Genomic DNA, 21,129 nt, shown 5'->3' on the forward strand with positions numbered 1-21,129 from the left:
GACCGTACAGCCAAGCCAACAATGATGTTGAACAGCTCCACTACTCTTGACATTCTTTCTACGACAAAGTTGTGCCGACTTGGATCATTTATCTAGCGAAAAAACGCGTCAGTTTTCATGGTTTAGATTATGAAAGCCATTATCCGCTATAATAGAAAGCAGCTTACCATGGTATTTGACTGAGTAGAGACAGGCCATCCTATTATACAGAGTGTTAGTTGATATGTGTTCGTACGTTATATAATATGCTATCAATCAAAAGCTTACGTTTTTTGTAATAAAAGATGCTCTATATATGAGACATTAAAAGAAGTGTTAGAAGATAAGCAAAAAAAGCTCATTAGAAAGAAAACGCAGATTAGTATACTCACTGCTGGACTTCGAAATCTGCAGATGGGGAGAGTTTTTGTCAGAGCAAGATGCAAGAATGTCCCCCCACACGCTGGTTCTCACACCCGTGTGCCTCTTCAGTTCTCCTGGCACTTCGCTTAGAAGTAAACAAAACTCCAGCTTCAGCCAATCACTTCTTTTATTTATCCAAGTTTGAGCGTAGCAATGTCCTTTTTTATGAATTTGCATCTTGGGGTGTGTATAGCGGGTAACGCTGTTTGGTAATATACGCCTTACTGGCTATTTTTGAAGCTTTTACATTCTTTTCAAAGCTTCGGCATTCTATATAAAACAAGCGACACCCCTCCCCTCCGATTGCGCGTTTGTTTTCTTTAACTTTGTGATGATAGAGCTTTAATAAAGATAATAAGGGACAAGATTAAGTATCTTTGAGATGATGTTTTATTCCAACAAAAGATAAAGCTCTTTTATATTCTAGCTATTAAGACGGCGATATCAATTCATCCGACTAATGGATAAACTATGTGATAGAGGATGGATCAAGGACGTATCAGAACTTCTATTGAAGTCGCTATGTTAATCGGGCACATCTTTGAAACCGGCGTTAGCTGATGTAATGGCCGAGGTACCTGTTGATAGGTTCATTGTCCTGTTCACGTAAGGTGGATCATCTGAGTGAGAGATTTTATTCAATAGTGTTTAGCCGAAATGCCGTAGTGTTCATACGTGTGTGCTATAATGTTTAACCGAATATCTTATTGTTGATATCTTAAGCAGTGTATTAATGTGGTTCACCACATCACCCCCTTCCAGGTTAAACATTATTCTGTGAAGAATGTGCTTAGCAACGTGTGCGTAAACGCTTACTGCGTCTAGTAGATGGTGTAGGTGTGGAACCCTCTTGACGTTTGGAAATAGTTCCTTTTGCTTTACGTTGTGATTGCTGTGGGATGTGCGTCACAGGTAATGCAGTTTGTATTTTGCTTTGCTTCGGTGGTGTGATACCAACACGTTCCCAATATTTCATGATTGGTTGTGGACTATTAAATGCTTCTGCTGGTTCCCAGGAATCGTCATCAGGTGTATAATCTTTCCATCTAACCCGGTATTGATATTTGCCTGGTGCAAGCTCTTTGTGGTCTACAATTGACTGTACGGTGTAATATTTACCGTTTTCTTCAAATGCTTCTTCTGTGTCAATTAATTCATCCTGTGATAGGAGTTTCATTTGTGAGGGTGCGTAGTTACGAGAAGTTAATAGACCCTGTTCATCTCTAAGGACATAAGAACCACCTTTGGTTTTGCGTACTACAGTATATGGTCCTTCATATCTTGGATCCATCTTCTTACTGCGTAATTCATCAATGACCATGACCGTGCTTCCGATGGGATAATCGGTGATTCTGAACTTGGCATTGTATTTGCCTTTTTTAATATCATCCAGTGCCTTTGCTCTTTCCGAAATTGCAGGAAAGACAATGTTTGTCATTTGTTCAATGCGGTTTTGCAGCTCATCTTCTGTGAGTGGCCGCGGGATCTGTTCTTTGCTATAGTCCCTGAAACCGTTCATTGTTCTATTGAACATAAGAGCAAATGGTGTAGAACCATGTCTATTGGCAACTTTGTTGTTAAGGGCTAATTGTGCTGGTTTGACATATAAGTCCCAGTCTCTAACTGCTCCTTTTGTATACTTGCGGATGATGTTAACAGTTGTTTGCACAAATCTTTCAGCCAATCCCTGAGCTCTTGGGTGAAAAGGCGTAGAAAGTCTTTGGTCGAATCCAGAGGCTTCTCGAAGACGAGTCATTAGTTGGTTCTTGAATTCAGTACCATTATCACTGCTGAGATAACGGCAAAAGCCCACTAAGCAAAATGTGTCGATGACTGCTTGAACGACAGTGTCTGATGTTTTATCAGGAAGTGCGTGTAAAACACAAAAACGTGTGCATACGTCTACCATGACTAAGAGATAATTGTTTCCGCGATGGCTTGTGCCGAAGCCGCTTGCAAGATCAATTGTCCAATGATCACCCGGATAGAATGCATGAAGAGGTCTCAAAGGGTTATAACCTTTCTTGGTGATGTTGAATCGCTGGCATTCAGGGCAGCTTTTTACAATGTGTGCGGCTTCTTTGTACATATTGTTCCATTTCAAACCATCATTGTGTAGTGCTTTTGTGATAGCTTCAGCGCCAAAGTGACCAAATGCATGTGCTTTTTTGAGTAATTCCAGTCTTTCATGTTCGGGTGGTTCAAAATAGATGTCATCATCTATGTTGTCAGTGTTATTACTTGTTTGTGTGTTTACTGTGAGAGTCTTATTTTGTACAGTGTTATTATTTGTATGAATTTGCGTAGCACTACCCCCTTCCAGCTCTTTTTCATCGATGTGAAAAAGGCGAGATAATTGATCAGGAAGGATGTTATCTAATCCTGGTAGGTGGATAATTTCAAAGTCGTATTGTAAGATGGTGTCAAACCAACTGATCATCATAGCGTTGGCTATTTTTTGTGTATGGAGGAAGGTCAATGCTTTGTGATCCGTGTATAATTTAAACGGTTTGCCATATAAATATTTGTGGAATTTGTCAAGTGCAAATATAATAGCTCTGAGCTCACGTCGTGTAGTGCTATAGGATCTTTCTGACTTGGAGAGTGCTCTAGCCATGAAAGCAATATGACGTGTTTCACCATCTATGACTTGGAAAAGTGCTGCAGCGATTCCGGTATGTGAAGCGTCAGTTGCAACCTGAAAAGGATGTGATAAATCGGGAAAGCGCAGGATGGGAGCTTCAAGTAGCATTTTCTTTAACGTGTCAAAACTGTGTTGTTCTTTTTGTGTCCATAAACCTTTTAAAGATTTGGCATTGCGAAGTCGGTCTAAAGGTGCCATAACTTCAGAGACTTTTGGTAGGTAAGAGCGCATGTAATTGATAGTACCACAGAAGGCAGCTATAGCTTTGCCAGTTGTAGGTGTAGGGATATTTTGGATGTTGCATACTTTGCGTTTATCCAGTGATACACCTTCGGTGGATACACAGTGGCCAAGTAAGTAGACACAACGTTGTGCATATACGGCTTTGTCATGATTGATGCGGAAATTTACCTCAGTTAATTTGTCAATTACTGCGGCGACATGGATAGCATGTTCTTCTATGCTGTTTGAGAAGATAATGACGTCATCAATGAACGCACGAACGAAGGGCATCTCTCTAAGAAGAACTGTTAAACAACGAGTAAATACCGAAGAAAGATGACGTAATCCATAGCAAGCTCCTCGGAACTGATATTGGATGTGTCCTTCAATTGTGAAAGCAGTTCGTTCTCGATGTGGTTCATAGAGAGGTAAAGAAGTGAAAGCAGATTTTACATCGAGGCAGGTAGTAACGACGGTGCGATTTGAATTACCGCTGTTGTCATTGCCTTGGATGGCTGCAATAACATCGCTTAATAATGGAAGTGGATGTTGTTCACATTGTAATAAATGCTGGTTGATTAAGCGGACATCCATACAGATTCTACGCTTGTTTGTATCATATGCACCTGTAACAGGATCTTTCTTTGGTGCTAGTGTGATGGGACTATTCCATGCTGTGCCAGCAGGTGCAGGTTCAATAATGCCCTCATCTAACCAGGTTTTGATCTGATCGTCAATTAAATCCTTGAAAGCAATTGGTAATGGGTACTGACGTCGATGGCAAACGATACCTTCTGGAACGTCAAGACGGACCACTGCTTCAGGCATTGTACATAACGCGCGCTTAGGAATTTGTGCATTGCGATCAAGAGAAGGTTGGATAGCTTGTAAAAACTGTTTCCTTTGTTCTTCTGTGCCATATGGCGAATTATTAGGTTCGGGTAAATCAATAATTTGTTTCTCATTGTTTGGTGTCAGTGGCTCCCATGATGTGGCTAAACCAGTAATACCAATTCCGAGTTTAAACATCAAATCCAGACCAATGGTGACTGGTGTTGTTCCGGATAATTCCATGATGTAAAAATTGTGTTTGAATGTTTTCCCATTGTACTGTAGTTCAACATTTTCAAGTAAACCTAAAAGGTAGGCTGTTACATCCTTTGCTGCTAAAGTAATGGATATATTTTTTACTGCGTTTTTATTGATTTTAAGTACAGATGTTGACTCTATGTTGTGTAACCATGTAGGTGTGATAAAAGACTTGTTGGCGCCTGTGTCGACTAATCCGAAGACTTGCTTAGTCTGTACAGTGATAGGAACAATGAGTGAGTCAATGTCATCTGTTGCTTGCAGTGTGTTATTTATTTGTGTTGTGCGGTTGATGTAATTACCTGTAATATCCATTCCGTCCAATGAAATGTGATTAAGTGTTTCTTCATCCCGCTTTGATGGTGTAGTAGAAGAAGACGAGGAAGGAGACGAGGAAATGTGTACAGAGCGATTGCTCACCATTGTTGTCGACGTTCCTGACTTCTTTTTTCCTTTTGCATCAAAATATTCTTGGCAGCGATGGCCTAAGACATATGGAACTTTTTTACAATAACGACATAGGTTGTCTGAACCTGTTGATTGCCGGTTATTGCGGACTTGTTGTTGTACTGCTTCCCGCTGGCGCTGGAGAACGTGGCAATCCGTCGCCGAGTGATTTCCTTTTGGATGGACAGGACAATCACCGTAATGACGAGGACGGCGAGAAGCTGGTGCTGGCGATGAGGAGGACGAAGACAGGTGTTCATTACCCATGCGACGTTTCTTTCCTGGTGCATGGATGCTCGCATAACTACCGTTGTCTTGAAACTTGTCAACGAATTCACCCAATGTGGAAATTATGAGTTGCACGACCTCAGTGACTTCAGATGGCCAATCTACACCATACTGTCTTGCTAGTACTGGGTAGATCTTTTCGCGGATCGAAGGTGGCAACGACGAAATGAAATCGAACGTCAAGTCACGACCGCTGGCTCTTCCTGCCTCGTGTGCTAATGACATCCATCGTTCGGCATAGACACGGATCGCTTCATTGGCTTGCGGACGAGCGACAAAAAGCTCATGGCGTTTGAGATACGTGTGGAATGGATTGCCGTATTCCTTCTTGATTTCGGTACAGGCTTGTTTCCATTTTAATTGACGGTCAGCGACATCTCGGCGGAACCAAGTCATTTGGTTATCATCCAGACATAACCAGAAAAGACGTTCCCAATTGCCATCAAGGTCAATGCTATGGCTGCGCAATTGGATTTCGAAGGCGGAAATAAAGGCAGAGACGGAATTGTGCACTGGCTTCGTCGGATCTCGGACAGGGCCTCCTTGTACTTGTAGTATCGGTAGGTTTTTTGGGACCACGCAGCTTGCCTTTCGATCTTCGAACTGTTCAGACATGCTGAGTGCTTGCTGAGTAGCTTGGTAGATGTTGAATGCATCAAGTGCTTCTTTGTGTGCCTGTTTTAGCTTAGTAGGTCATCTGGTGAAGCATCTTGCGCCTGCAAATATTCTTCGGTGGCTTTTGCTAAGCGTGCCTTGAGGATAGCTCCCATGTTAGACGGTGTCAGCTTCCTTTGTTCCAGGTAGGTACTCGGTGTAATTATGTTCCTGGCCATGGTTTCAGTACTAGTTTCAGTGCTAGTTTCAGTGCCATTTTTGGACGCCGATTCTGAGTCCACCATTTCAACATCGTTGCTTGAGACCTCGACCGTTCCTGGAGTTACCACGTTGGCTTGATCAACGGTTTCGTTAATGTTTGTAGCTTGGTTGTTATCGGAGGACATGATGTAAGATATAAGGAAAAAACAAGGTTTTCAAAGATAAAAATGTGATGATAGAGCTTTAATAAAGATAATAAGGGACAAGATTAAGTATCTTTGAGATGATGTTTTATTCCAACAAAAGATAAAGCTCTTTTATATTCTAGCTATTAAGACGGCGATATCAATTCATCCGACTAATGGATAAACTATGTGATAGAGGATGGATCAAGGACGTATCAGAACTTCTATTGAAGTCGCTATGTTAATCGGGCACATCTTTGAAACCGGCGTTAGCTGATGTAATGGCCGAGGTACCTGTTGATAGGTTCATTGTCCTGTTCACGTAAGGTGGATCATCTGAGTGAGAGATTTTATTCAATAGTGTTTAGCCGAAATGCCGTAGTGTTCATACGTGTGTGCTATAATGTTTAACCGAATATCTTATTGTTGATATCTTAAGCAGTGTATTAATGTGGTTCACCACAAACTTTTTCCTCATTTATCAGAACCATCATGACTGTCCAAGACCTCACATCTGTCGAAGCTTTCCGAGAACTCATCAAGAGTGACAAGCTTGTATGTATTGCATTTCCTTTGCAGTTCTTGCTGTAGTCGTGTCACATCCACCCCTACTAAAACAATAGTATTCATGTGCGATAGGTCATTGTCTACGCGTGGACCCCACAGACCGAGGACCAAGGGATGTTTGAAATTGTCGAGGGGATGTCCCAAGATTACACTGATGCCATTTTTGCCAAGGTTAACGCTGATGCGGTTCACGTATGTGTTTGCTACCATCTGCTTTGCTGGAATAAGGAGGAAGGGGGTGGGGAAGGGAGTTTACTTTTTGGCCAAATCTTACGAAACAGCTGACATTTTTTTCGCTAAAAAAATTACTAGGATATCTTTTACGAAGTTTCTGATCAGATTCTGCCTACCTTCTTGTTCTACAAGAACGGCCAAAAGGTTGATGAAGTCCGTGATGACAAGGACTCCAGCCAAGTCGATGGCAAGATCAAGGAACACCTTGCTCAATAAATTGTTACGTTTTTTTGTTATCGCAACATATCCCACCTAATCGCATATTTATATATGCTCATCTCGAAATAAAAACAACGCTGCATACGTATATATATCTTATACCACATTTGCCGTCATTTAAGTGTCCATCGTCGTCACTCGTCATCCAATGTTATCGGCCGCTTCCAAGCATGCCACAGCCTTTATTTATATACTAAATGTGGTAGTAAACTTGTTATTAAAGAAGAATTTGCTATTCCTATGTCTCTTTAGCCGTTTTCAAAGCTTGTGGCAGTCCGCCTACGTACATGAACACTGAAGACCAAACCGACACCAACAACACCATCACCAGTAGACAACCTTGAAATACCTGAGCTTTATCAACACTATTATTAAGGCCCGATAAAGACGAAAGCTTTGATCGACCTCTCGTATCAGCTCGCGAAAATTACAATGCAGCCGGGCATTACCCCGTCGCCAAATCAGTCAAGCAAGTCGTCGGTTACCCGCGCATCGATAACCGCCTTGCCTCTATCACCATCAAAGACTTGCTTAGGCAAAATCCAGAGCTTGAAGCAGGTCTCCTGCGCACGCCAGATATCGACGCAGAATTACAGCCATTCTTTACAGGGAGAAGCAAAGGCTAGAGACAGACAGCTCGCCAAAATTCAAAAAGAAGTGTACCAAGCTCTCCGCCCCGCCTGTTATACACTCCACTTCTTGGAAACATCAGTCTTACATGAACACGCCGATTAGGTCTTCATGGCACCCATGGCGCGCAAGTTTCAGAACATCATCGCACTTGGGTTCCACACAGCTGAAGACAATTGAATCGAAAGACGAGAAGCCTTGGCAAAATCAGCGCGTTGGAGTCAAGCTCTCATTAGTGCCTGCTCCACGACAGAAACCTCAGCTGAACACGACGCAGATTTGTTTGGCCCCGAGTTCTGCCAAAAGGTTCATGACGAAGCCCGCAACTGGAATCACCATCGCGTCATTGTCAATGCCAACTCGAACGGGAGCAACAGCAACTACAACAACCGTGGTGGCTTCCGTGGGTATACCAAAACCCAATGGAAAAACTACTCCGGAGGTGGAGCGGGCGCCAGCAATACCTCCGACAGATAAACAATACAATACTCAGGCAATGGCGCAACCACGGCGAACCTGGATTCAGCATTGCCGACGTCTGATGGTCCTGCAGCAACCAGTTCCACTATGTACCGCCCTCATATCCAGTAGTAGGAGCTCTGCTACAAGTCAACAAACAAACCTGGGTTCAACACCAGATCCATGGACATTGAAACAAATATCAGCCCGAGTACGGATTCCCTTTACAGTTTTCCCCCAAAAATGGTTGGCTACGAGGACCATCGCTTACGTATGTCACAGGAGAACGCCGCTCTCCTGGATCAAGCAGTATACAGGAGCTATTACTGAACAAACAAGCCATCGAAGAGATTCCATATCACCAGATGCATGTGCAATCGTATCTGTTTCCGCTCCGGCAACACAACAAGGTTCGTGCGGTACTGAATTGCTCACAATTGAACGACTATATCCAATACGAGCATTTCAAAATGGAGGGTCTGCCGACCTTGCGACATATGGTCCGTCCATCGGAGTGGATAGTGAGGTGCATTCTCCAGGATGCATACTTACATATCCCGCTACATTCGGACGACCGTCCTTCTGTGGCATTTTGTTGGCAACAGAAGACCTATCAAGCACGTCGCCTGATGTTTGGAGTGGCCCATGCGCCCCGGTTGTTTACAAAAATTAACACAGCAAGAAACAACAACAAGCGAGTCAAGGGTAATATATATAAAACTTGGCTACCATTATACTCTGTTGTGTATCTTCGCTGTTAGGCGTCATTTATAGAAACGAAAGAAGAAGAGTAGACAGCAAGGTGGAAAGAAGCGCAAGTCGCGAAAACAATCAGCCGATTAGGCAAGTATCTGTGGTCTAAAGGGATGCTCGCGTTATTGTATATCTTACTAATTGATCACGCCTCAAATATAGGATTCACGCGCAAAGTGTAGTTGCTTGCTGGATATGGATTGATACCCTTCTGCATACTAGATACTAGATCACTGTAAACTATTACTTCTGGCTCTGTATATACATTATTATTTAACATTTGTATTTAAAGTATAATAGCGGTTGATAACGGTGTATTTGGGTGAGAGTCAGTGGTAAAAGTCGGGTAATACTGGTGAAAACGCAGAGGAAATAAGGGTAGTTTAAGGAAATGCTGGTCAACGACAGGTCAAAAAAAAGAGGATATTATAGGGTAGAGTGGGTGGATTTTTCCAGTTTACCCCATTCCTTCCGGTTAACATTCTAACCCCTTTTCGCCCTCTTATTTTCCCGCAGTGTGAATTTGCAGTGCTGATCCACTCTTCATAATGTTTCGCGTTTCTAAAACGACAAAACTTTACTGAATAGCAGGAGAAAAAAATACTGAAAAAGTTAAAAACTACCACTACACGCTGCTGGGATTGACAAATGGTCAATGACAGATATCATTTCTGAAGAGCATATCACCCACATTTTGCGCAAATCGATTAAATGTCAGCTGATTGTTCACTAGCCACAGCACTTCTTCCACTGGCTATTTTTGAACCACAGAAAAAATTATTCTTGCATAACTTTTGAGCTTGGTCAAAATCATACTCCATGGCAACCAGTGAAGGTAAAAAAAAGTTACAAGGAGTTTAATGTTATAGCATAGTTGCTTATTATGATGGCTTTGGCAATAAAAAGATCTTGTAGAGAAGCGTATATACATTGGTGGGCTTTTCCCGTCTGTCAACGAACAACTTCTTCGAGATCGATTCAGTCGTTATGGCACGATCAGCAACATTACCATTGCCAAAGATATTGAAGGTGAGACTGTACAAGCCTTAAAAAGTTATTTTAACCCTGAACAATCGACTCACTCCATTTTTTACCAGGGAATTGTCGTGGATTTGGCCATTTTAACATCAAAACAATGCCAAAGCAATGGGCCAGCTGTAGGTTTCGATTTTTCTTTCTTGTGTATCTCAGTGGGCAAGTGAGAATAGAAAAGGACAGTTGATAACACATTGAATTTATCTGTGTGCATAGGCATATCCCTTTATAATGGTGCAAAATGGAAAGGGCAAACGATGCGTTTAGAAGAAGCGAAGGCAGATTACACAGAGCGCAAACGAAAAGAAACAGAACAACAACAGGTTAAAGATGAAAAACAGCACAAAAAGCGGCAGCGGATTGAACAGGCATCACGGAACGTGTTCGAGGCAAAGGACATGACGTTGGTTACGGATAGAGTAGCAAAACAGAAACGCGGATGGCGGCTGGGACGCTATGGCCGCGGTATCGCCATTATGCGGCTCAAAAAGCCAGACGGTACCGAACTGGTGTTTGATCCAAAGCTCTATTCAAACAACTTGACGAAACTCTACGATGTTGGTGCAAAGGTGAAGCCTGTCAGTCGCTTGTCTATGTATTATGGAGATGAGAGAAATGACGATCATGCAGCGCCTATCTATGAAGATGAAGAATTATTGCAATCAACGGTATGTATCTTTACAGGCTTTTTTCGAGGACTGGAGTAACGCGAATAATCCATGATTTTACTTACATGGTGAATTTAAATAGAACAAAGATAACGATAAACGGCTGGCTGCGATGGAACGTCGCAATCAAGAGGAAAAACAACGACAGGAATTACTTCAACGATCACTTGCAAGTGTTGGCAATGAGGTATTTTTCATTCTTTCTGGATTTGCCGTACATGCTTTCTTTTTTTCTGAATACTGATTAGACTGGCTATGGTTAGGAACGATCAAACCACGTTACTTTTGAAGCGAGTGACGATGAAAAGGAACAGGGGACTGAAACCGAGTCTACTAAAGATACTAAGGAAGTACGACCTGCACCTAGAGACGCTAAATGGATGTTTGACTCGGATTCGGAGGAAGACGAGTCTAAATTCGGTATGAAAGCTACTGATATGGAAGGAGTTACAGGAGAACGAGAGAACGAATGTTGATGTGCTGATCGTTTTTTTTAAATAGAAATCAAAATCAACCCTGTTCTGGAAGGCGAGAAAGGACGCGAACTGTTGGAACTTCAGAGCAAGTTCAAAGGTGACGATCGTTTCAAGCTAGGCGAAGATTTCATGGAAGAAGAAGAAAAGGATACCCAAGCCAAAGAGCGTAGCAAGTCAGAAGGCGAACCAGAAGATGAAATATCCAAAAATCTCACCGATGAGAAAAACCAATCGATGGATCTTCTTCGTGCTATGTTTGGTGAAGAGAAAGTTGAAAAACTGTATGTTAAAATTAGATTGGTGTGGTGTATGACGAGAAGCTTATGAGAGAGAACTTTGCGTTTTCTTGTTAACATGTTTAATAGTAAACCAAAGGAGACCCAATGGAGCACCGGTGCACGTTATGATCCTGATGCCGAGGATGCCGACGAATACTTGCGGAAACCTGCTGAGGAAGCGAGAGATGAAAGCGACAAGGGACTTGGTGATGAAGAGGATGACGAAGGTAATATTTCGAAATATGGGGTTATCGAACAGAATGTCAAAGTTGACTTTTTTTTAAACAACCTGCATGTAGAACCTCTGCCGGGTAACACAGTACCAGTCACGGCAATGCCTGTTGTATCCACCGAGAAGCATTTTGAAGTAAACGTCAACATGAAGCCTTTGTTTGGCGCACAAGAAGGTACAGAACAGACAACAATGTATTTGTATATCCATAAATGATTCGTTGATTATAACTAACTGTATATTGATAATTGCAGCTGAGCCGTTCAAATTATTTGGAGGCGATGCAGATACAGGTGCTGAAGAAAACAATGAGCCATCGTTTGGAGGCATGCTAGGTTCAAGTATCGATTCTGAAAATGACAGCGGCGCACCGAGTTTTGCTTCTAAACCAAATAAAGAGGTAAAGACGGATATAGCAGCTTACACTACTACAATGTGGGCTATGGTTATTGATTATTCTTTTTATGCTTTTAGTCACATGTCGGCCTAGGCGTATTATTCTTTTTCCACACGAGCGAACCTTCGTTAATGAAAAAGTATGTTTATTGAAGCTACAGTATGACGCTAAATAGTTCAAAAAAATTAACCATATTTTCTGATTTGTAGGAGCTGCTTTGGTTATGATCCCAAGGGATCATTCCAGCGTACAGACTCAGAGGATTATGAGGCTATTTGGAAGGAGAAGCGACCGGAAATTGGGGAAATTCTAAAGAAGCGACAGAAGCAAGCAGTACGGAGGCACAAAAAGCTTCAGACTCAAGGTGTTAAATAAAACTCGTACTTTATTTTCTGCTAGTATATTAAGCCATGATAGAGTTACTTTAAAGTACTGTTTCCTGGTGAGCATGGAGCAGATATGTTTATGACAGCAGCAAGCTCAGTTACGTAAATCGGCTAGCCATATACGCATCCTTTAAACTTGGTGAGGCCACAGCTACAGCTACTGGGGTCTGCCAGGTTTGTCGGAACTAGTCGCCTCCTACGCTCTTAAAAATCGCCTAGTATCCTTTCGTCTTTGTCTAACTATTCGGCTATTTTGGTTAAATGTGAAGTTTGACTGAATCGCGTACATTTAAGGGTTAAACGAAACTCATATGTATAGTCGTGGTCTTGGAATATATTGGCTTGAAAACAATGTAGCTATTTAGAGTAAGATTCTTGGATGAGAAACTACTATATGTATATATCAAGGTATTAATCAGCGATGGGTGAGCGAATGACAACAGCTGCAGCAGCAACAGCACCCTCAATATGTTTCCGCTTGCAGAACTTCGACAAATATATCGAACAAGCTGTCGACATGGAGTGGACACGGGCGATGAAACCGCCGTGGTGTGGAACATTGCCCTTATTGCGGGCGATACTGGCATTCGCAACTAAGCATTTTTGATGTGCGTTATGCCAATAGAACAATTACATAAAAATGTGTTTTCTGACAGCTCTTCCGAGTTTCTTATGGGTGCACGAATAAGGTTAGTGACAACCTTTATCATACTCAACACCTACTATAACGTGCAAATAAAGTATCTGTTAAAATACTGTATGCACATGATTCGTTATCACTGTTCATTCGTTATTGATAACTATAATATGATAGAAGTTCTAATTACAATATACTCATTAACTTTTTAGTGCTTCATGGAAAGGGGTTACGTATATCTTACGGCGGTTCGAGGATATCATGCGAATGATAAATACGATGCATACGCTGCTTCATTTTAGCTATATATTATACAATTCGCTCTTCTTTTGCTTATTTGGTGGCTCCACTTATATATTTAAGAAGAAAGAAATTCCAGTTGACTACTTTATTGATACGCATGATGCTGACTCATTATATGGGCAGCAATACATATGACACTTACAATGCTGATAGTGTAGACACTAGATTTAAGGATCACTTATGCTTATTACATCGTTATCGTTTCCAAAAAAATCGAAAGCATGGTATAACTTATTCTATTATATGTTTTCCATGGCCTATAAGCTAATTTAATTTGTCCGACATAGTGTTCGAAAGAAGTGACTGAATGCTTTCTACTATATTGCCAATGGTACCGTAGAATTTGTAAACAAGCTTTAGCTGAGGAGCTTGGGTCCGAACAACAAGCAATGAATTAGCGCAGTGCCTTACTCAGGAACATGCGAATCATGAAGCCTGTCAAAGAACTTGATAGTAATTCAAGGTGAAGATGAGCGAGCAAACTGTACGTGTATTCTGAGATAAAACTGGGAGACTAGTTTACCAAGGATGTCGCAATCGTCGACATAATAATAAAGTAATGACATACGAAATTCGTGGCTCATGCCATTTTACTTATATGCGAAGGCTTTTTTTCTCGTATATCAAGTATTTTCATGCATGAATTCTGCTTACTGCCACACTCTAGAGGAGTGCAGACTGCGAAAGGTGTTTTTCGTCCAAAGTTTTCAAAAAATACTTCAACAGTTCCTTGTCACCTTCGAATCCAAACTCTATACTTGAAGCAACTGTTTGAGCAACACTAATTTTAACTTTGAGGTTACGTATGTTTGAATAATGCAGGTACAAAACGCATGCATCTGGGTTTGTCTGCATTTGGCAATTGCAGTGGCGGAGTAAAAACGCTTTATAATTCGAGTTTTTTTTTTCCTGATGTGCGTTACTACCAATAAGATATACAACAATGAGAATATGTTATTATGATCTACTAAATGTTGAACGCACAGCAACTGATCTGGAATTAAAGAAAGCCTATAGAAAGCAGGCTTTAATATGGCATCCTGGTAAATTCTACATAACGATTTCTTCGTTTTACCTAAATGTATTTTGAAAGTCGATCGGATCGCTTAAAACAAACAAACAGATAAGAATGGCGATCGGGTGCAAGAAGCAACCGAACGGTTTGCCATGATCCAGGAAGCTTATGAAGTACTTTCCGATGCCCAGGAACGAGCATGGTAAAAAAAAATACTGCTACTGTTACCACTCAACCATGTGCCAGAGAGTGGTTTCAATGGCAACTGAATTAACGACTATTTTTTAATAAGGTACGACGGTCATAGAGATTCTATTCTACGTGGCGATGACGCAGCAGTTCATAAGGATAGCAGCGCAGGTACCACTTCCGAAGATTTAATGCGATACTTTAGCATGTCGGAAGTTCGAGGATTTGGCGATGATGACAAGGTATATATGCATATATCACAACAGTGATGGAGTACGTGAAAAGTTAGTAACATGAGATTCGCGTATATGATGTAGGGCTTTTTCGCTATATATCGCAAACTGTTTGACAAGCTTAATGAAGAAGAAGAAAGCGCCTACAACTATGATCCTCCTGAAAATGGAGACGAGTATACCCGAAACCCTTCGTTCGGTAACTCCAATACGCTTTTTGCCGACAATGACGGATACCGCGGCTATGGTGCATATGCGCGCGATTTTTATGCTGCATGGATGAACTTTAGTAGTGTCAAATCGTTTCAATGGATGGACAAGTGGCGGTTGAGAGATGCGCCAAATCGATTTGTGCGCAGAGCCATGGAAAAAGAGAACAAAAAGGCCCGGGAAGTAGCTCGCAAAGAATACAACGATACTGTGCGCGTAAGTCCCCTAAGATTGATATAAGAGAAGGTTGTGTGATGGAACGTAACGAACACAGAACTATGTATGGACAGAGCTTAGCAACCTTTGTGCGTAAACGTGATCCACGCTTCAAAAAGTATCAAGAAGAGGAACGTCAGCGCAGAGAAACTGCTGCTGCGGAGCAAAAGGCACGCGCGCAACGAGAAAAAGAAGAACAGCAGGCGCAGGCGGCGGCGTACAAGGAACAAGAATGGGCCAAAGTGGATCAAAGTAGCCTGGCAGCTGCGGGATACATGTCGGATGAAGCGGAAGAAGATGATGACGACGAGGATGGTAGCGCCGAAGAAACGGATTTCTATTGTGTTGTTTGCGACAAGTTCTACAAGAGCGAGCAGCAGTATAGCAGCCACGAAAGCAGTCGAAAGCATCTGAAACTGGCGGAAAAGATGAAACGGGAGATGATGGCGGAAGAGGAAAACTTTGATTTTGCTACTGCTACCGAAACAACAACGCCAGAAACAGCAGCACCAGAATCTGATATGGATGCAAACGTGCCACTGCAAGGTGATGATGATGATGATGATGGTGGTGACACCATGGGGCAAGAGGACCTGAATCGCACAAAAACCTCAAAAAAGAAAAAGAAGGGCAAAAAGGCACCACGGTTTGGTATTGAACAGGAAGCAGAACCCAGAGAGAATGTGGATGAATTAAGTGCCCTGACAGCATCGCTTGAACTGGAGCAATCGCGACGGAGGCGACGGAACGGACGGAAAGAAGAACCAGGACCAGTAGCGACGCCTGCTGGAAACGATGAAGCGGATGGCGGCGAGGAAACAGCACCAGTGGAGACGGCCAAAATGAAGAGGGAGAAGCGCAAGGAAAAGAAGAAGCAAAAGGAAGAAAAGGCAGCAGCAGCGGTAAGGATGTCTATGCAATGCAAAAGGGGACTGAGTTTGTTAACCTCGCATTTTAACGCGTGTGTGTATGGTAGGAACTACTATGCAACGTTTGTAATGAGGATTTCTCAACACGAAACCAACTGTTCAACCATATCAAAACCACTGGCCATGCGCTTGCTGTTCCTTTGAAGCACTCCAAAAATAAAAGGCAGCGGTAGAATAAAAATAAGGCAAATTGCCATTGATACCCCTAACTCCATCTTTTTTTCATTTGATTAGCAAAATGGATAGATGGAAGAGAACGTTTTTCCAGAGCGGCTTCCGTGAAGTCCCGACGCTTGAAGCATAGGACACATTACGCCAGAAATTGACCAAACAAGGAAGGTTGATTGATTGCCTGGTCGGTGGTGGCGTGTGTGTTGCACACCTCTTGTTGGCCAAGAGGATCCGTTCTTGTTGTTGCTTCATTGTTATAAGCGGAGGTTAAGATGGAGGGGGGGCGGGGAGAGTTCACACGGATAGGTGCAGAAAAGATCTGCTTACGAATTAAGAAAGTGCAATAAATAGAGTGTTTTGACGAGCATGATTTTCTTTTTTCTTTTTTCCTCTGCTTCTTGGAGCTCCCTCTTACACTTCTTTACGCAGCAACATCCGTTATTCCCATGATTGGTTCTAGCAGTAAATCAGCAGCGGCAGCAGCTATGCGTGCCACCAGTGCAGCAGCGAGTATGGCTAAAATCCTCAATTGTGCTTTTGGTTGGGCACAGATCGGTTTACTAACGCTCTTTGTTACAAAACAGCTGCCTGTCGAAACACCTTTACCGTCAACGCCGGATACGAGTCAACCATCCAAAACCTGAAGCTCACTGCAAACACGCGTGTGATGTGTCAAGGAACGGGCAAACAGGTACACATGCAGTGATATTCACCATCATCATCAGCATAGTAATACATTGTTCTTACACTTATGTCACTCCTATCCAAACAACGTACAGGGAACCGCACAAATGCTCGAAGCTATCAAGTTTGGCACGAATTTTGTCGGCAGTGTCTCTGCGCGCAAGGCTGGAACAGCACATTTAGAGAGACCTGTAGTCGGCAGCGTGCGAGAGGTAAGGCATAAGGAGAAGAGACACCTGCTTGTGTATGATGTTGTGAGTGCTCCGAGGAGGCATTTCTGACAACGAGAACAATGAAATACAGGCAGCTGAGGTGTTGCGACCGGATGCCACGGTTGTCTACGTCCCCCTTGCTGGTGCCGCTGACGCATTCATGGAAGCCATTGAGGCCGAGATCCCATTGATCGTATCGGTGACCGAAGGCATTCCATTCATGGATATGGCACGCGTCAAAGCAGCATTGCTGAGCCAGAACAAGTCGCGTTTGGTAGGCCCCAACTCGCCCGGCATTGTGTCTCCTCTAGCTGGCTGCAAGATCGGCATCATGCCCAACCGTATCTATAGCCCCGGCAACATTGGCGTCGTTTCACGTTCCGGTACCTTGTCGTATGAGGCAGTGCAGCAGCTTACGCAGCTAGGCATGGGCCAAACCTTGTGTGTGGGCGTGGGCGGTGATCCTATCAACGGCACCAACTTTATCGATGCGCTGAAAATCTTTTTGGATGATGACAAAACCGAAGGTGCGTGTGAGACCGAGAGGAGTGTGTTTGTGGCCAAGGTGACACGAGAGTGGATTGGAGGGCGCGAGAGAGAAAGAGGGTTTACATCTGATAAGACCCTTTGCGCACATAATAGGCATCGTGATGATTGGCGAGATCGGTGGCAGTGCTGAAGAAGAGGCTGCAGAATTCTTGAAGCAATACAACTTTTCAAGAGAGAAGCCGAAGCCTGTGGTGTCCTTTATTGCTGGCTTGACCGCTCCTCCTGATCGTCGTATGGGTAGGTTTGACATTGCTGTTTCTATCTACTATCTGTGCAAAACAAAGAGACTAATGGCGCGTACCTCTTAGGACACGCTGGTGCTATTGTGTCGCACACGGGCAAGGGAAATGCGCCGGATAAAATAAACGCATTGCGAAATGCAGGTGTTGTGATGGCACGGGCTTTACCTTTTGTCGGTGTTACCCTGCAGCAGGTACGTTTGCTGTTTTTGTTGGATCATGATGTGTGGTTGTTTCATGTGCTCATACGCTCTATCTTCTTGCTGTGCAGGAAATGATCAAGGCCGGATTAATGGAGAAGCAGTGATCGCTGTCTTTCAACCCTTACACCTGTTGCTTACCCACCCTCCGCTTGCCTTGTGTCAGTACAGTTCTAGTAGAGTACATGCTTGCCTTTTTCCCTTACAGACGCCCTAGATAGTAATATGTATATGTACAGTTTGAAATAACAATTTAAAAACAATTCGGGTTCCTCGTGATTATCCGTTCTCTCACACAAATCGATTTTGTTACCTCTAATAAACAAAATCATTATCACTGTTACCTTCTCTTTCATTCCCAGTACCTTTTTTCGCATTTGCATATAAAAGTAATCGCCTCAATCAAATTGCTCTTTTTGCACACAAAATGACAGCGCCATCCACATCGTCGACTGCCGTTTCAAACAGCAACAAACGAGCAACTGTTCCCTCAATTCGCTCATGGCTCCAAACCTTACTAGCCACCAAATCACGACCTCAAGAACTACGACAAACAGTGATTACGCTCACATCGTACATGACGATTAGCATTCTCGCACTCTGTACAGTAACCACGTTGTTTTGTTTCTTTCTCGCCGTCAGTGTATTTGACGATCTCGTACGCAAGACAGCTCCTAGTCAGCTATGGCAAAAGACCAAAGATCGTGGACTGAGGATGGTGGACTGGGTTTCCATCCTTGACGAGGTCCGGGTTCACCTGACACATTTGGCCGAGTTTGAGCAGGAGAAGCGCGAGTCTTGGCCTTTCAACCAGATCGATTCTGACAGGTTTCATGACCTGGTCACTGCAGTCACCGATTATCTGCATGATTATGTCCACACAAATCGCAAACAACAACAACAACAACAACAATAAGGCTCCTTGTTTTCGTCATGAGCCTTGTATACCCCTTCCCAAAGACAGGAACTCCCATTTGCTTTACATCATCATCACCCTCTATACCCTCTCATCTGTATACAATGAAACCTTTGTTTCTTTCTCGTGGGATGCATATATCACTGTCCAACTAATGTTACATCATAAACATCACCTGCTGCACTACTCTTCTTTGTTGTCCTCATGTGATAGCTAAAGGGGTTATTACATGTTGCACTGGCTGTTGGGATGCGTAAGAAGTTTATATAATAGTCAATTTTTTCTGTTTGAAACTAATAGAGCTCTATGCTCTGACATAAATAATCAATAACACTTTGCATATAATAACAGCTTTCCTATTATACCGCTTTTCATGTAATGTTATTCAAATTAGACGTGTGCTGCCCTGTTGCTGTCTCAATAACCCTATTTCGCTGACTGTGTGATTAATTGGATGTGGCAGTTGGCAAAATATAACCCTTTGTTGCTGCACAGGTCAACAAATTGCGTCTAGACTATTGTGCATGACTTTGATTCCTTTCTTGCCATTCTGAATGTGCTGTACATATGGATGTCCTTTGGTGTGGATGCGACGGTTGCGACTTGATGACGATGTTGTGGTTAACCTTTAAGAGCCATCCGATGTCGATTACTACAGTCCATTTTACAGTATATGTACGTTTAGAATACAGTAAAGCGGCACATTCGAAAAGCAATTACATTACTCACCAATATGATCATTCTCGTCATCATTTCTTGCACAGTTATTGTGAATCATTCTTTTGCTGTGTGGTTGGATAATTTGATGAGATGTGGTGCATGTTGACAGATAGAACAAGTTCTTCCATTGGTACAGTATACAATCATCGTCTTTTTTCTTTGCCGGTGTGATGTACATGTAGTACGACATCAGTGAAGACAAAACAGACGGTATCATCTGCAAATATTATAGCTGTTTTAGAATATATGTAAGTACATGGTGGGTCCTATCTTATAATAAGAATGATGGATAGCAGCATTGTATTAACCTTCTTCTCCTTTAATTTTGCTCACCCTCGCTGCTATTCTCGATGTCTGCATGCACACTTATATATACGTATAACTCTTTTTCCTTTCAACTACACTTTATGATATCCTGCATATACACTTTTTATATTCTTAGCCATCCACATTTATAGCACTATTCTACGCTAGCATTTTTTCCCCTATTGCAATCACATTCTCATATACTAGTATCTCTCCTCCACAACTGTATCTCTGGGAAGTGACCACATGCCCATAGGCGCCACATGCCCATAGGCGCCGGTCCATTCCCATAATAGACATAAATTTAAACCTATATCCCAATGATAGTGTCTCTTGTTGTGCACTTCTTGAGATCTACATACACTTACTGTAAGTAGTATACCATGTTCCGTATTCGCATAGCAAACGATCACATGCAGAAACGATATCATACTGCGTACAACCCAGAGATGTATGTATTAGTCATGGCGTGAGAACTACAGCATGGTCAGGTTTTCATTATTTCCATGTGTCCTTTTGTATTCTTCATTCTGCTTCATACTACTTGTATAACGATCTTTTACATATTGTTGTCAGCTAGTATGATATTAGCATTTATTAAGGATTTAGTGACACCAACATAGTTCATGATTGACGCGCCGTCACAACAAGGTCAAACTGCCGAAGTATCCTGTAGTTGGATGGCTCTTTGTTTGTACAGTATACACGAATAGAAGTGAGTACATACACGAAGATTGTTTGTATTTCTATTGTTGATAGTGGTGGTACAAATACCTTGAATGCCTGGGTTACGGAGCTGTTTGTGAATCCGTCCCTCCCCGCCTTTTCTTACAAAATAAAGTTGCCTTTTCCCCTTCTTCCTTCATCATGGCGGTGATATATGGTGATGCAACATCATTGTCATCGCCTTAGATGGATGACGCGGTGGTCAAAAAATACAAAATATGATATAGCAAGATCTAGACAGAGAAAA

The 21,129-nt window shown here is 42.5% G+C and overlaps 6 protein-coding genes across 6 annotated transcripts; all 6 read left to right on the forward strand.

Moving 5' to 3' along the window:
• Positions 1–6,585: 6,585 nt before the first annotated feature.
• BDB00DRAFT_789647 (uncharacterized protein) lies at positions 6,586–7,110 on the forward strand (the record flags this gene model as incomplete). Its single annotated transcript, XM_053120888.1, has 3 exons — positions 6,586–6,648; positions 6,733–6,852; positions 6,973–7,110. 3 exons carry the CDS (start codon positions 6,586–6,588, stop codon positions 7,108–7,110), a joined length of 321 nt encoding a protein of 106 aa, XP_052977509.1.
• Positions 7,111–7,400: 290 nt separating this feature from the next.
• BDB00DRAFT_930553 (uncharacterized protein) lies at positions 7,401–9,375 on the forward strand. Its single transcript, XM_053129007.1, has 3 exons — positions 7,401–7,443; positions 7,531–9,045; positions 9,118–9,375. Exon 2 carries the CDS (start codon positions 7,832–7,834, stop codon positions 8,873–8,875), a length of 1,044 nt encoding a protein of 347 aa, XP_052977510.1. The 5' UTR covers positions 7,401–7,443; positions 7,531–7,831; the 3' UTR covers positions 8,876–9,045; positions 9,118–9,375.
• A 399-nt stretch (positions 9,376–9,774) lies between these two features.
• On the forward strand, positions 9,775–12,416 carry BDB00DRAFT_883854 (uncharacterized protein; the record flags this gene model as incomplete). The annotated part of the gene is given in 14 exon segments (XM_053128272.1): positions 9,775–9,790; positions 9,862–9,984; positions 10,053–10,153; positions 10,269–10,313; positions 10,341–10,658; positions 10,741–10,845; positions 10,922–11,078; positions 11,160–11,415; positions 11,431–11,434; positions 11,465–11,639; positions 11,733–11,819; positions 11,899–12,044; positions 12,119–12,180; positions 12,251–12,416. The coding sequence occupies 14 exon segments, from the start codon at positions 9,775–9,777 to the stop codon at positions 12,414–12,416; spliced, it is 1,761 nt and encodes a 586-aa protein (XP_052977511.1).
• Positions 12,417–14,297: 1,881 nt separating this feature from the next.
• BDB00DRAFT_833639 (uncharacterized protein) lies at positions 14,298–16,703 on the forward strand. Its single transcript, XM_053124278.1, has 6 exons — positions 14,298–14,410; positions 14,491–14,584; positions 14,675–14,813; positions 14,889–15,230; positions 15,305–16,132; positions 16,207–16,703. Exons 1-6 carry the CDS (start codon positions 14,311–14,313, stop codon positions 16,330–16,332), a joined length of 1,629 nt encoding a protein of 542 aa, XP_052977512.1. The 5' UTR covers positions 14,298–14,310; the 3' UTR covers positions 16,333–16,703.
• Positions 16,704–18,505, forward strand: BDB00DRAFT_833641 (succinyl-CoA ligase subunit alpha). The gene is made up of 7 exons (XM_053124279.1): positions 16,704–16,840; positions 16,915–17,021; positions 17,110–17,226; positions 17,318–17,753; positions 17,869–18,012; positions 18,084–18,208; positions 18,286–18,505. Exons 1-7 carry the CDS (start codon positions 16,777–16,779, stop codon positions 18,319–18,321), a joined length of 1,029 nt encoding a protein of 342 aa, XP_052977513.1. The 5' UTR covers positions 16,704–16,776; the 3' UTR covers positions 18,322–18,505.
• On the forward strand, positions 18,506–19,464 carry BDB00DRAFT_833644 (uncharacterized protein). The gene has a single exon (XM_053124280.1). It carries the CDS (start codon positions 18,642–18,644, stop codon positions 19,128–19,130), a length of 489 nt encoding a protein of 162 aa, XP_052977514.1. The 5' UTR covers positions 18,506–18,641; the 3' UTR covers positions 19,131–19,464.
• Positions 19,465–21,129: the final 1,665 nt, after the last annotated feature.

The sequence above is a fragment of the Zychaea mexicana genome (genome assembly GCF_025766255.1).
Source record: "Zychaea mexicana strain RSA 1403 chromosome Unknown BDB00scaffold_60, whole genome shotgun sequence".
Taxonomy (NCBI): domain Eukaryota; kingdom Fungi; phylum Mucoromycota; class Mucoromycetes; order Mucorales; family Lichtheimiaceae; genus Zychaea; species Zychaea mexicana.

Coding starts and splice junctions, on each gene's coding strand:
- BDB00DRAFT_833644 (XM_053124280.1), top strand. CDS start 18,642: ATGACAGCGCCATCCACATCGTCGACTGCCGTTTCAAACAGCAACAAA.
- BDB00DRAFT_930553 (XM_053129007.1), top strand. CDS start 7,832: ATGAACACGCCGATTAGGTCTTCATGGCACCCATGGCGCGCAAGTTTC.
- BDB00DRAFT_833639 (XM_053124278.1), top strand. CDS start 14,311: ATGAGAATATGTTATTATGATCTACTAAATGTTGAACGCACAGCAACT. Junction 14,814..14,888: donor GATTTGGCGATGATGACAAG/GTATATATGCAT, acceptor TATATGATGTAG/GGCTTTTTCGCTATATATCG. Junction 15,231..15,304: donor AATACAACGATACTGTGCGC/GTAAGTCCCCTA, acceptor ATGTATGGACAG/AGCTTAGCAACCTTTGTGCG.
- BDB00DRAFT_833641 (XM_053124279.1), top strand. CDS start 16,777: ATGATTGGTTCTAGCAGTAAATCAGCAGCGGCAGCAGCTATGCGTGCC. Junction 17,022..17,109: donor GTCAAGGAACGGGCAAACAG/GTACACATGCAG, acceptor AACAACGTACAG/GGAACCGCACAAATGCTCGA. Junction 17,227..17,317: donor TAGTCGGCAGCGTGCGAGAG/GTAAGGCATAAG, acceptor AATGAAATACAG/GCAGCTGAGGTGTTGCGACC.